Below are 14,005 nucleotides of genomic sequence, written 5' to 3' on the forward strand. Positions count from 1 at the left end.
CTTGAGTGGAATGCAGAGTGGCAGCAGTACAAAAACAGGTCTAGAAGAGTCTTAAGACTCTAGCATAGGAAGAGGGGGTTGGACACACAGAAAGTGAAAGAAACACTGAGATTAAGTAGCAGGCGCGACTCACAGTCATTGTCTATGCAGATGATGTTTTAGGTGGAGCCTTTAATTTGCACACTGCCATGCTGAGTGGTGAGAATGGCCCTGAACATTTTCCTTGAAGGAGTCATTGAACTTTCCTGAAACAACCTACATTATTTTTCTTGTTAGGTATTTACAAAGTGTATGAACTATAAAGCTTTAGAGCATTAAGCCTGTTAAGATCGAAAGTAGGAATTTCAGTCAGTAGGTTATACTATGGTATTAGGAAGTAAATGAGTGGTTAATTTTTATAATAACTTTGAGGTAAAATAATAAGGATATTGAATGTACTTAAGTTTTCTGTAAGCCTCTAAAGTAGGGAAGGAAGGGGCTCGAGATTTAAATATACTGACTCCTGACAACCTTTTATTTATATTAAAATATAAGGAGAGAACTAGACACAATATAGTTAACCACAGTTAGTGTAAAGATGGCAAATACATTTCCCCCAATAAACTAATGGATAAAATTAAAAATCATATATGATAAACAACCATGAGATTAGGAAAAATTAAGGCTTTGGAGGGACCTTTTCTTCTACTTGTCCTAGCAGGATTAGAGCAAGTGGGCTGGAAATGTATGGCTTTCAGATCCCTGAGTGAGGCTCAATCTCTAGTTGTAGATTCACTGATTTTTCTGAGCCTTTTTATTTTATGGTGTGCTTGTTCTTTCCCATGTTTGGGCAAAACAAAACAAAACAAAACAAAACAAAACAAAACAAAACAAAACAAAACATTCTGACATAGAAACTAGGCATGGGGGTCTGGAGATTACACCTTGTTAGGTTTTCAGTAGTCACTGCTTTTATGGCTTTTCCACTATTGCATGTGATTTCTGTGGATGATGAGGTGTGGGGGTTTCCTGAGCACCTCTCTGCCTTCAAACATAGTGAAATCATAGTAGCCTTTTTCTCTTCAGTTTTTATTTCACTGTTATCATAGCTTTGGAGGTTGTTTATATTTTTAAAATCCTTCCTTCCTTCCTTCCTTCCTTCCATACACAGTCTTGCTATATAGCTCAGACTTCTAGTGGTTTTCCTGTCTCAGCCTCCTCACAGAGCTGGGATTACAGAGGTGTACCACCACACCCGGTTTCAGGGGCCAGCATGGCATGGGTCCAGCACACCATGTGGTACTGGGGATTGAGCCCAGAGCCTTGTGCTTTCCAGGCAGGCACTTAGACCACTGAGCTATCTCCCCAGCCTGGGGTTTGTTTATATTGCTGAGATTCTATAGCAATGAACTTAAAGTGTACCTCTGTAAAAATGAAATTCTAATTTCTTATTCTAATTGTCAATTAGGTTATAGTTTGCTTTCATGTTTTGTTTCCTAAAACTCTCCTGCTCTCTGTCTCCCCCTCCCTCTCTCCCTGCATCACTTTTCCTTCCTCCCTTACTCCTTCCTTCCCTTTCTCCTTTCCTCCTCTTTCTCTTACTGTTCACAGTATTATTTGAGAGGTGTACCTCTCCATTTCTGCACGCAGTTTGGTCTTTGGCAGCCAAGTCAGAGTTCTAGCTTTCTTAGCACAAAACTAAGATATGTATCTGCAGTTTTCATTGACTATGACAAGTTGTGGGCCTGAGGAAACATTGTTCAAATTTTTGTTTATCCTTGTCCTTCAAGGAGAAGGCTGTCCTTATCCTTTTTACATTTTTTAAAAAAAAATTTGATTTCCTCTGAAGAAACAAACTTACAGTTAACAATGAGATAAAGAATCCTTCTAGTTTTATTATAGACCCCTAATGATGGAATATTAGTTTAATTGGGTTGTCCCTACTTTAATAAGAGGATCATTGTATTATTAAACAGTGAACCAAGGGCTGAAATAAGTACCAGGTGACCTCTCAAATTCTTGTCTAGGTCAGCAATTTTGCTTATTAAAATCCATTTATTTGTAACAAAGTATTAATTTTTCCAAATTTGGAAGAAAGAACCATATGAAGAGGAAAACTAATTAAAAAAACAGCACTGTTCAAAACTTGGATTTTAGGTTATCCTTCCTTTCTTTGCTTTGTCAGGGTTTTCATAAGCTTAGAGCAGTTTGTTCTACATTACATCACAAACTTTTCAAGGTGCCTGTCCCTAGTGCTGAATAGACTCATTACTCATACAAATCTGGGTTATATTTTTCTAGGAAAATTAATTACTTTATGCTGGCTACATATGGTTACTTTGTCAGCAGGAAAGTGTTAACATATTTTGAGGTGCTTTAATGTAGGCATTTAAGCAGTCTTTTTTCTTACTCCTTTTTCTGCATGAAATAATACATTAATATATGTTAGAGTGAAAATGTATTTTGTTAATACTGATGTTTTGCATGGGCTTCTACAAAATTTCTCTTCATGCTTATTATGAAGTGCTAAATACCTGGTTTTCATAATTTGGGATGAGGGCCTGACTAGAAAACACAAATGCCTTGGGTCCATTGCGCACTTTAGTGGACCTGGCAGGACACTGAGGATTGAACTTCGAGCTCTGTGTATGCTGGGCAGCCGCTTTACCACATCCCCCAAAGACAGTCTTTTGTTTTAACCCAAACTTTGACTAACTTGCTCAGGTTGGCCTTGAGTTTATGGTCTTCCTGCCTCAGCCTGCTGAATAGCTTGAATTATTGGTGTGTACTGCCATGCCTCCCTATTATGCACGCTTCCAGTGGCTCTCACAACAGATACTATGTGTGGGTGCTCTTTTTTATATGTCACTATCCTAGAAGCTATGTTAAGTTTAATAGAGTATTATTTGTATTACCAATATACTGTGGCCATCTACCATTTGCCATGTTAAAAAGTTAAATTCTCTGGACATTAATCCATTTGGTGACATATAGTAGGTTTTATGACTAATCACATGACTTTATGAGAAGTAGTTGCTACTTAACTCTACTTTTTGTATTAGAGAAATAATATATAAAAAGGACTCAGGCTCAGAGGGAATTGATATGCTAATCAGACCACCCTTTATCTTTCTTGAATTTTATATGATTTAAAGATTAGAAAATACTTGATTTTTCAAAGTGTATCTTTACACTTTACAGTGTTTTTACCATTTAGCAAAAATATTTTTATTAGGAAAAAATATTTTCCTTAGGGAATTGTGAAGATACTTTTTGAAATGAAAGAATTTGAGGGCATTAAAGTGTGTTGCTGAGTGCACTTATTTATTAACTATGTTAGCAGAGTGTTAGCTTTTTTCTTGTATGTATATACTTAACATGTCACAAGGATGGACTGAGTGTTAGGTGATACCTTTATATTATTTGCTAATGAAACATTTCAGTCACTGTAAGGATTAGGTTCACCTAAATGATGTTTTTAGGTGTCTACTGAGTTAATTCCTTATTGCTCAGTTTTTCTAAGATTGGTAGGCTGGGTTATATTGTCATTAAGGATATTTCTACTGTTGTCATAATAAGGTTTTGTATACTATATGATAAATATTATATGATAATAGTTATTGTATTAGTACCCATAACTGTGTCTTTTGAACAATCATGACTTTTGTTATATCTGGCATACTACAAGCTTCAGATAACATTTATCTTTTCTTTCAGATTAGTGGCAAAGAGTATTAGTCTCTATTTTAATCTTGTTGTATTCTGTCATTTTTGTTGGGATTTTTCCTAATACTCTTGATTACATAATAGCTGAACTTCAAAAATTTTGCTATCAGTGTCCCATTAGTAGAATTTAAGAATCACATTTCAAATGCATTTGGTGAAGGAGTTCCTAAATTACCCAAAGACAGTATGTCTCAAATCTGTAGCAAGTGATTATTCATTCTCCTTGCATGTGCTGAGAGAACAGAGACAATATGTGTAAAGATTGGCAAGAACATGGTCCTTTGTTCTTTTTGACACTTCTAGGCCCTTCATTCTCACCAGAGAAATCTGGAGTCCCAAACAGGGTTTTCTTAGCATGGAAAAGACCTGTGGCTTTGTCCTACTTCTATCTTCCTCGCTCCCATGTTTCCCAACTCTGATTCTGCTAATTTAGTAGGTGTCAGGAGTCATTCTGCTTTCTGTGTTTCTGAAGAAAGTCAATTTAGTACAAATTGGGCCCTATTTACTCTCCCTCTAACACACACTGTTAGTCAGCAGGGCTTCTGAGGACAGCAATTGCTATTTGAAGAAAACAAACCCTCTTTAGACCTTTCTGAGCATGTTTTAAACATGACCTGGTATATTTCAGTGTTGAACAGGATTATTTAGAGTAGTGATATGCATACTTTATAATATGTTGCTTATATATCTTATTTTCTCTTTAAACTTTAGATTTTTTTAAAAAAGCATTTATTAAACTTTATTGTTTCATTAAAGCTTTCTTTTTATTGCACATCTAAATTGTTAATTTTGTTTTTGAGGGAGGACTCTGGATTTCTTACAAAAACAAGCAGGATTTTCTCTATTCCTGCCATCAGTTTCAGGGGACATATTGCTTCTCCGGCACTGTCATACCAATAAATCATCCCAGATTACTTGCAGTCATACAGTACTAAAGTATACCATGCATTTTAAAGGAAATCTGCTATTTTCTTTTCAATCAGATGAGCAATGTGAAGAGACTACGGCCACGGCTCAGTGCTATTCTCTTTAAGCTTCAGTTTGAAGAGCAGGTGAACAACATCAAACCTGACATCATGGCTGTCAGTACTGCCTGCGAAGAGATAAAGAAGAGCAAAAGCTTTAGCAAGTTGCTGGAACTTGTATTGCTAATGGGAAACTACATGAATGCTGGCTCCCGGAATGCTCAAACCTTCGGATTTAACCTTAGCTCTCTCTGTAAAGTGAGTTTGGATTTCTGGTTTTTTTTTTTTTTTATTTTTTTTTATTTTTTTTATTTTTTTAAAGACACATATTTGCCTGAACAGTTAGTCTTAAATGTCATCCCTGATTACGTTATTTGAATATTTTTATTTTGATATGCTCATTATCAAGAACTTGAACTGAACCATGAACTCAAACCCAGACTGAACTGAGCTAATTTACTCAACCTCTGAACTAAATCCAAATATTAATTTTCTCTGCTCTAAAATTCCAGCAGAATGATTTTGTTTAATAGTAAAATTATATCACAAACTTATGCTTTCTCAGAGCAACATGATGGAGCATTAAAATATTATTTAAACATAATATTTATTGAGTTCAGACATCTGTATATAATGGTATATATTGAGTATTGATTAAGGATTGCCTGAATTTTTACTTTTATCTATACAAATATTTCTGTGTATTGTTCTTTGGAAGAAATGAAGAGAGAAAAATAAGACAGCTTTATGTAAAGGGAAAATAATTAGTAAACATACCTCAGATATCATTAATAATTTGAAAATGTTTGCATATAACTATAATTTTAGATGGCTAAACATTTAATAAGTTTAGAGAATGTTTTTCTTTGTGAGTTCTCTTCCATAAGTTGAATTTTTTTACAGCAAATATATTCAGCGTTTCATGTAACAGAGCCCTTCCTGAGGAGTGGACCATAGTAATAGTGCTTTATTGATCTTGTTACAACAAATTCTCCTCAGTTACACATCACAAGAAGAGCTTTCTCTTGTTCTTGACCTTGTAACATCTAAACTCACTGATTAAGGAATTTGATTATTGCTATTGGTAGGGAAGGTGAGAAAAAAGTTCAGTGTCAGCTGTAGGTTTACTGAATAGTTATTCCTTTGGGGATTGCATGAATTTTCTCACTCAGTTTTCCTGGTCTAAGCCTTCCATTGGTATCAGTCTTTGTGCTTCCCCCTCTTCCCTTTCTATTTTTTTATTTTCCTTTTTTTGTTTTCATAGACTTCTGTATTTGATTAAGACCTCTGTTATGGCTAACATAATTCCTAAAAGATCTTGCAGATTCTGCACATCTATTGAGTGCTTACTCAGGGTGAAATCCTGTTCCAAATGCTTTATCAGATCATCTCTAATGTAGGTGATTAATTTTTACCTGGCATACACACAACTCAGTTTTTACACATAAACCATTAATTTTGACTAAACGTTTTAATGAAGCTGTACAAATAGTATGGCAGCCATACTATTTCTGAGGCCAGAGGGCAGCTAAATATTCAGAGAAGAATAGAAATTGGGTCTGTGTGCCATGGAGGAAAAGGCATTCTAAGCAGGAGAAAGTTGTTCTCATAAAGGCTTACTGTGTGCATTGGTTAGTACCCCAAGTTGTCTAGTACCATTGGTGACTACATCAAACAAGAGTTGGGGGAAATAGCCCTGGGGGTTGGTAAGTTGGTTTAGACAGTGAAGCATCTTGAATGTCAGGCTAATGGTGAAGGTTTTATGCAGACATACTAGTTCTGCAATGCAAGTTATCTGATCAGATATTTTGTAGGAAGATAATCCTACCATCAAAGGTTAAGCTGCTTTGGCCAGTAATGTTGCCAATAACATGTTTGTTTAAATTGATACTCATTAAAAATTAAAGAAAACTTTAAAAATTTAGTACCACAGTCATATTTGCCATGTGCCAAGTCCTCAATAGCTGTACATGTTGGCAGCATAGCTAGAGCTCAGTTCAATCATTAAAGTTCCATTCGCAGTGTTAAGTTAGAGGATTATAGGGGATGATTTTCAGTGGCTGACTAACATGTAGTGCGTGACATAGGGGAATCACAGGGGAAATCAACTAAGAAGATAAGGAAGGAGAAGAGATCAAAGATAATTCCTTAGTTTCCAACTTAGCCAACCGGTACAGGTGCTGCTGCTGACATGTTTGATGTGATTGTACAAAAGGGAATAAGTTCTGGGTTTGTTGTTATTCTCTCTTCTTGTTTATCTCGGTATCTTAAAGGATGTGAGGTTGAAGCTGCCTTATTTAATTACTTATCAGGCAGTTGAATATTTACTATATAGCTCACTGTACTTTGAAATGAAGGCCTTCCAAGGAAGAGCAGTGGCAGAAATGTTTGTGGTAAAATAATAGAGGGCAAGGGGTAAAGCCAAGAACACTGGGGCACTGTCAGGGAGTGGTGATTGTGAGAGGCTGAGGACGGTGGAGGTGTACAAGGCTGCTGATTTAAGGATTCCCTGAGAAGGAAAGCAGTGCAACCAAAGCAAAAGAGGAGCTCTAAGGTTGGAGAGCGGCTTCTAGCGCAGATTGTTTCCTAGTTCGAAATGTCAGTTCCATTTTAGATTTTGCATCTCAAAAATATAGTTGACTCCCAAGATCTTGGCTGCATGCCCTTTTCTGTGCTTTCTCTGCAGAGCTGTTTACAGACTAGGTCTGATTAAGGAGGTGAAATCCCCTAATGCAGTGCTCAATACGTAGTAACTACTCAATAAGGAACTATCAAATGAATGAAACTTGTTTCAGTAGACACAATGTAGTGTCTCATATTTATTTTGTAGTTCAAAATAGATATCTTCTCAATGAGATGCAATCACTGATGCACAATAATTTTTAAATCTTACAAGAGCAATGTATGCTGTTATTATTTTACTGCACTTAGTCTGACATTCAGTTTATCTGGGTTGATTATATTTTCATGCAATGATATTGGGTATTTTGATCATCTCTGTTAGGAGCCTTCTGTTGTGCAAGAAATAAAATAAATATTACAACTTCATATTTTTATCGCCCTACATACCAAGTTGAAAGCATATATTGAGCAAGATGATATTTCATCATGTTTGTTATCAAAAGTGGCAGCTTGATCTTTGACAATTGTGATTGAATTTTTCACACTGAATATAAAGCATTTAGTTTGTTGATAAGCCCCCCATACAAGGAATTCTGTATTTATTTGATAGTAGAAAGTCAGAGAAATAGTTAAATCTGTTAAAACATGTTAAGAAATTATATGATATTGGACATATCTTTTAAAATCCATTTTATTTATTTATTTGGTACAGAGTCTCTTTATGAAGCTCAGACTCATAGTGATCTTCCTGTCTCAGCCTCCCCAGTGTTGGGATTACAAGCGTGTGCCACCACGCCCAGTTTTAGTCACCAGCATGGCATGCCTGGCTTGGCTTGCAGTACTGGGGATCAAACCTGGGTCCTTGTGCTTGCCAAGCAGACACTTAGACTGCTGAGCTATCTCCCAAGCCCCTGAGCACATTTTAAGTAATTTTAAAGCAAAAGCCTGAAAAAAAAATGAAGATATATATTGAATTGACATCTTCTTGCTTCCAAGTAAATACATGATTTTGTGTCCCATATACATAGTTTAATTTAATTTGAGAAGCTACATTATATCTTTATGTGCATTTATAATCATTAACTATGGTCTCTCTTGAGTTAAGGAGAAAATACCTACTTTTTATATTCTAAAGATGTATGTAATATGATAAATGTAAAAAAAGTATGATGTAAGGTACATATAAAACAAAATATTTTAATAAGATATGAATAAAAAATTGATACATAGGTGCGAGACTTCATTGTGGTAAAAGTGTAGCTAAAATATTTGCAAGAAACTTGACATGAGACTTTCTCTGATCGCCTAAAGCTGAGCATTACAGGAAATTCTCTACATGTATCTTCCTAAAAGGAAAATGTGGTGTTGAGCAGTTTTCTTACAGGTGACAGTGGAATAATCTGTTTCATCGGAGTCTTTCTTCTAGAATCATTCTGTCTTCCCTCTCCTCTGCACCAGATGTGTATTCAGGAGTCTCTGAAAAGCTTGCCAGACCATAGGAAACTCTCAGGGTGTAAGATGCAGTAACAGCAGTGCTGCTCTCAGTTTGGGTGAAGGACTGTAATACCTTGTCTTCTGATGGCTTGGCTTTTTAAAATGATGAACCTTAGAAGTGGAAAAGTGCTTATCATTCATGAAATCTCCCAAAAGTATTAATGGGATTTAGGTAAGTATTTCAGTCGCCATGCTGGTGACTGAAACTGGGCATGGTGGCACACACTTGTAATCCTGACACTGGGGAGGCTGAGACAGGAATACTTACCTAAAAGACATTTTGAGATATGTATATGCAAAAGATCAGAATCTTTCAAAAATTATTTACTACTGATAAAATATTAATCTAATCTCATGAAATTGCAGCCAGAAGTTATACACACTTTTCTGAATACCAAAATTCCTACTAGAGAAAGTTTTTATCTGACTAGTATTGGATGCATTTATTCAAGAGGAGCCATAGGTAGGTCTTAGATATTTTTCAAGTAGACCAGCATGCAAGCTAAAGAATGAATTGACCCAACCATCAGAGTTCAACACCATATTAAAATAAATGAGATAATTTTGACTTGTAATTTTGGGGCAGATGTTAGAAATGGACACATAGTGGCCTAATATTCATCTAATAATGTTTCCTTATGTCTAATGAGGTGATTTCTGAATATCAAGTCATCATGATCAATACAACAGTGTGATGTAGCTCCTTGTTCTAAATAATTACAAAATCTCTCTATAACAAGATAATACATAAAAATTTTGGAGCAATTTATCAACTGTTTTAACTAAGTTTTATCAGTATTTCTACCATTTTATTATTTTGGAAAATTACGAAACACTTTAGATTGATTCCACTTGAGGTTTATCCACATTACCTTTTTGTGGGAGCCTTTCCATTCTCTATAGCTGCAGAGCACTGAGGAGTTCCTTTCAAAGTTGAAGATATGCAGTGTCATCAAAAGACACTTAGTAGGGGCTTTAAGAGGTTGGTTGGGAGTTAACTGTTGAGAGGGTGACAGGCAGCAGGAAAGATTTATGCCTAAATTCTCTTTTGTACATGGAGCCATTTGAAAGTCAGTGAGGACTCAGTTCATCAAAAAACCTGTACTGTAACATCCTGTAACTCAGTGGGGTCCCAAATTTTCTGATCTTTTGTACATGGATTTTTCTGAGAACGTATGTATGTATGTATATATGTACTCATTTATTTAAAGCATTATCCAAAAGTAGAATAATCTCACCAGAGTTCCAGTGGAAGTGATTTAAAATGAGAACATTGAATTTCTATTTTCTTTAAGTTGTGTACCAACCTTACTATGTAGCTGTTCCAATTTTAGTAACTTGATCTTAGATCACTTAATTTGCAAACTGGAATATCTTTTTAAAAAGAGTACCAATACTTTAATTCCTTCCTCAGTTCATTTAATTGTGAATGTGTGAATGTTGATCTTAGTGAGCAGCATTTTGAAATGTGCTCTCCAGGTGATTTTAATATTCCACCTACACTGAGATGCATTTTATGTCTTCTATCCTACTTACATGTCCCAAATGGAAAATGTCTGATTGATGGTTTGGGTCCAACTAACAAACAAACAGAAAGAAATGAACACTAACCAACACCACAACAAAAACAAAGAAGAAACAACTTAAGCATGAATTTGAAAATATTTCCAAAAATGGTTGCTTTCTTGCATGCCAAGCTGATTCTGAAAATGAAGATTTTTGAAGAGCAACATGAATTTCAGATATAGTAGAACTGAAATGAGTTGGTGTGTCACTTCATTTTCCAAGTTTCTACCTTTCCCTGCATTATTTCAGTGACTGTTACACATGACAAAATGCTTCTTCAGTCACAGGCAGTTTGAATTTTTTGATACCTCTCAGTCCTCAGGTTATTATAGGTATTGTAGAAAGTCTTAATCTTGAGTATGACTTTTTCTTGCACTCCATGAAGTCATTTTTAAGAAAGATCTTTGCCAAACAAATTCATTGTTCCATCTGCATTCAGTATATGTTTTAGAGGAATTTTTATTTTTTCTTAGATTGGCAAAATTATACTAGTACATTTTGGCATCATTTACAAGTAAAGCAGTTATGGGCCAAAGACTTGCAAATAACAAATGCCATTCATATTTTACATACAGCCAATTAAATCACAGGAATGATGATTTCCAAAGCAATGTGAACCTATTTAATATGCTTAACCCCCTTTGACTCTTTCATTAACACATGATTAATCTGTAGCATTTGTCAAGAAATATTTAATTGGATTTACTAAGTAGTATTTTTGATAAATTTCTTTCCCCATACCTTTGTTTTTCAGTTGCGATAAGCATTGTAAATTGGAATTACTCCTTTAATAGAAACTAAAAATGTGACTTCAGCCAAGCGGCACCAGCAGGGTGCTTGTGTGCAGTCTTGTCTCTTCCTTCTTAACAAGCACTTCTGCTCCTTCAAATGCTGCCTCCCCAAACCTCAGGCCTCTGTGTGGTAGAAGGCAGGTACTCATTAGGGGAGCGTCCAAGATTTATCTCACCTGCTGTCTGTGGTTTAGTCTCTCTCTCTCTTTTTAACAATGAACAAATGAAAAATAAAAAAAAAACTTCATCAAAACTCTTCATTATTCCTTCATATTTGGGACCACAGTGAAAACATACAACATTTTATGATGATGAAATGTGCATGTAGGTGACTTTAGACTTGCTTCCAATGTTGAGAGGGATGTAATAAACCTTTCCCTATTCACAAATTCAGATAAAAACACATGAACTATGTCAAATATGGGTTTTTGTTAAGCTTTTTAAATGTAAAATTCAGCAGTTCCTGCATCTTTTTCTATTTTAAAAGCAAATATTTGAAGTTAACAAGTGATGTACATCTATTAATCAGAATGAAAATCCAAATTTTCATCATAATGAAAACGTCAGAATTTCTTGAATGCATGAAACAGTGCTTCAGGGAAATGTGTAACATTGAATGTATATTTTGGTCAAAATGAAAGATCTAAAATCAGTAATTTAATCTACTTTAGGAAATTAGAAAAAGAGCAAATGAAATCTGAAATAAACAATACAAAGAAGCACGATATATTAGAGATCAATGAATTTGAAAACAAGAAATTAATAGAGAAAATTAGTACCAGCTAAATAGCTAAGTAGATTAAAGGATCTATAAGCAAGCACAGGAGCTGGGGGTTTGATTCTTGTGCCCACCATGCTGGCCCTGCCCCTGGAGCTTACTGAGAAGGCAGTTGAGACTGGGTGTGGTGGTGCATGCCTGTAATCCCAGCTCTTGGGAGGCTGTAAAAAGGCAGATCACTATGAGTCCGATCTAGTAGCGAGACCTTGAACACCCTATAGATCCTTCCCTAAAAATACAAATTAAAAAAAAAAGAAGAAAATTAACAAAACCCTGATCTTATTCAGTAATATTGATAAACCTCCAGTCAAGCTAATCAAGAGCGAGAATGAAAGAATAAGAGAAAAATTTAATTTACCCATAGCAGAAAAGAAAGAGGATATTATTAGTGATCCCACAAACATTAAGAAGAGCAATAAAGCAGTATTGTGAACAACTAATGCCCACCAATTTGACAACATGGATGGCAAGGGGTAATTTCTTAAAATGTCATAATCCTTAAATAATAAATGATCTGGTCCAAATAGTTGTTTATCACAGTACAGTAAAACCTTATTTTACGAATCTGTCTGTTCTGGAACAATTCAAGCAGAAGCGTGTGGTAAAATTTTGCTTCAGTTCATGAACTCTGCATCAGAGGAATAAACACTGCTGGGACCATCTTCCCAGCATGAACATGAACATGGCCATGGTCCCCAGACTTAAGTATTATGACACTTCTGAGTAATTGGGGAATATCTTCAAATTGCGAAAGTACATCTACAGAAGTCCTGCAGGTCACATTGTCCTTCATGATAAGGATCTGGGAGCTTTTACCATAAGATGAGGGGCAAGGCATGGATGTCTCCTCTTCCCCTAATTCAATACCATACTGAACGTCTCAGATAACACTATAGGACAAGAAAAAGAAAGATGTTGAGGTGGAAAGGAAGACAACACTGTTCAGAAATAACACTGTATCCACCTCCCTCCTGTGCTGTAATGTAGATTCTAGGTCCTTGTTTTGGATAATTGAAGATTGAAGCTGGCAAAATTGTATGTACCAAGTTGTGGAGAACAACTAAGTATATATTTAATAGGTAGAATAAAAATAAGAGCTCCCACTTGTCAGGGTGGGGTTCAGTAAGGTGGGCACGGTACATGTTTAAGTCCATTGGCCCTTTATATAGCTTTTGGCATAAGGTGAACCTGATGGAAAGCCAAGATGCTCCTGGTTGCAGGTAGGCTTTTGATGTCCAGAAGGCAATTTACTTTGTTTCCACCTCACTTCTTCCAGGGTTTCTGTACTTTGCTTAGGGACTTTAAAAAAAAAAAAAAAAAAAAAAAAAAAAAAAAAATCCCTGTATTCTGTTATGCCCTTAGAGTCTTTTGCTAAAGTTAATCATTTGGGCCTTCTGGTATGTTAACTCAAGCACAGACTTGTAGTTTACTTCTACTTAATTATTCAGGACTATAAACTGTCTATTAAGCTTTCTCTGTCTTTCGGCTTCAACATGACTCTTCGTAAAATTCTTCCAAAACTGGCAAAAGACTAAACATCCTGGAACTAATCAGCAGTTATTGTAGTTTCAGGATGAGTTTGAAGAGCTAACTGGTTTTCTGTTGTATACTGCCAATGAACAACTGGAATTTGAAATTTTGAAAAAGTATATTTTAACAATAAAAATATAGATTGTAGTCTAATAAAAAACATAAGATATATATGAAGAAAACTATGAAACTTTGGTAAAAGAAATCAAGAAGCTAATGACAAATATTCAATGTTCCTAATAAGGAAGTCTCAGTATTTTGAAGATGCCATCCCAACATTACCAGCAGATTCAACACAGCAAACAGACAGAGTCTTAGTAAGTTATTGTGTGCACATTCATAAAGTGACTTGGAAGTTTTTTTTTTTTTTTTTTTGAGCTTTAATTGAATTTTTTTTTATTATTTTTTGACAACTCATACAGAATTTTACTTAACAAAGTAATATGAATTTCACAGTATTTGTTATAATACATGGTATTGTCTTACAACCAGCTATTCATATTACCAGATATTGGAAGAAGAAAAAACTGGAGCAATGTATGAGAAATTAAGAA

The 14,005-nt window shown here is 35.3% G+C and overlaps 1 protein-coding gene across 1 annotated transcript in view; it reads left to right on the plus strand.

Moving 5' to 3' along the window:
* Positions 1-14,005, plus strand: part of Diaph3 (diaphanous related formin 3) — a 523,261-nt gene that overhangs the window by 283,706 nt on the left and 225,550 nt on the right. Inside the window, exon 21 of the mRNA XM_023702376.1 lies at positions 4,689-4,928. Within this exon, the coding sequence (XP_023558144.1) occupies positions 4,689-4,928 (240 nt within the window). The remainder of the gene's footprint in view (positions 1-4,688; positions 4,929-14,005) is intronic.

The sequence above is a fragment of the Octodon degus genome, unplaced genomic scaffold, assembly GCF_000260255.1.
Source record: "Octodon degus isolate 3935 unplaced genomic scaffold, OctDeg1.0 scaffold00150, whole genome shotgun sequence".
Taxonomy (NCBI): Eukaryota; Metazoa; Chordata; class Mammalia; order Rodentia; family Octodontidae; genus Octodon; species Octodon degus.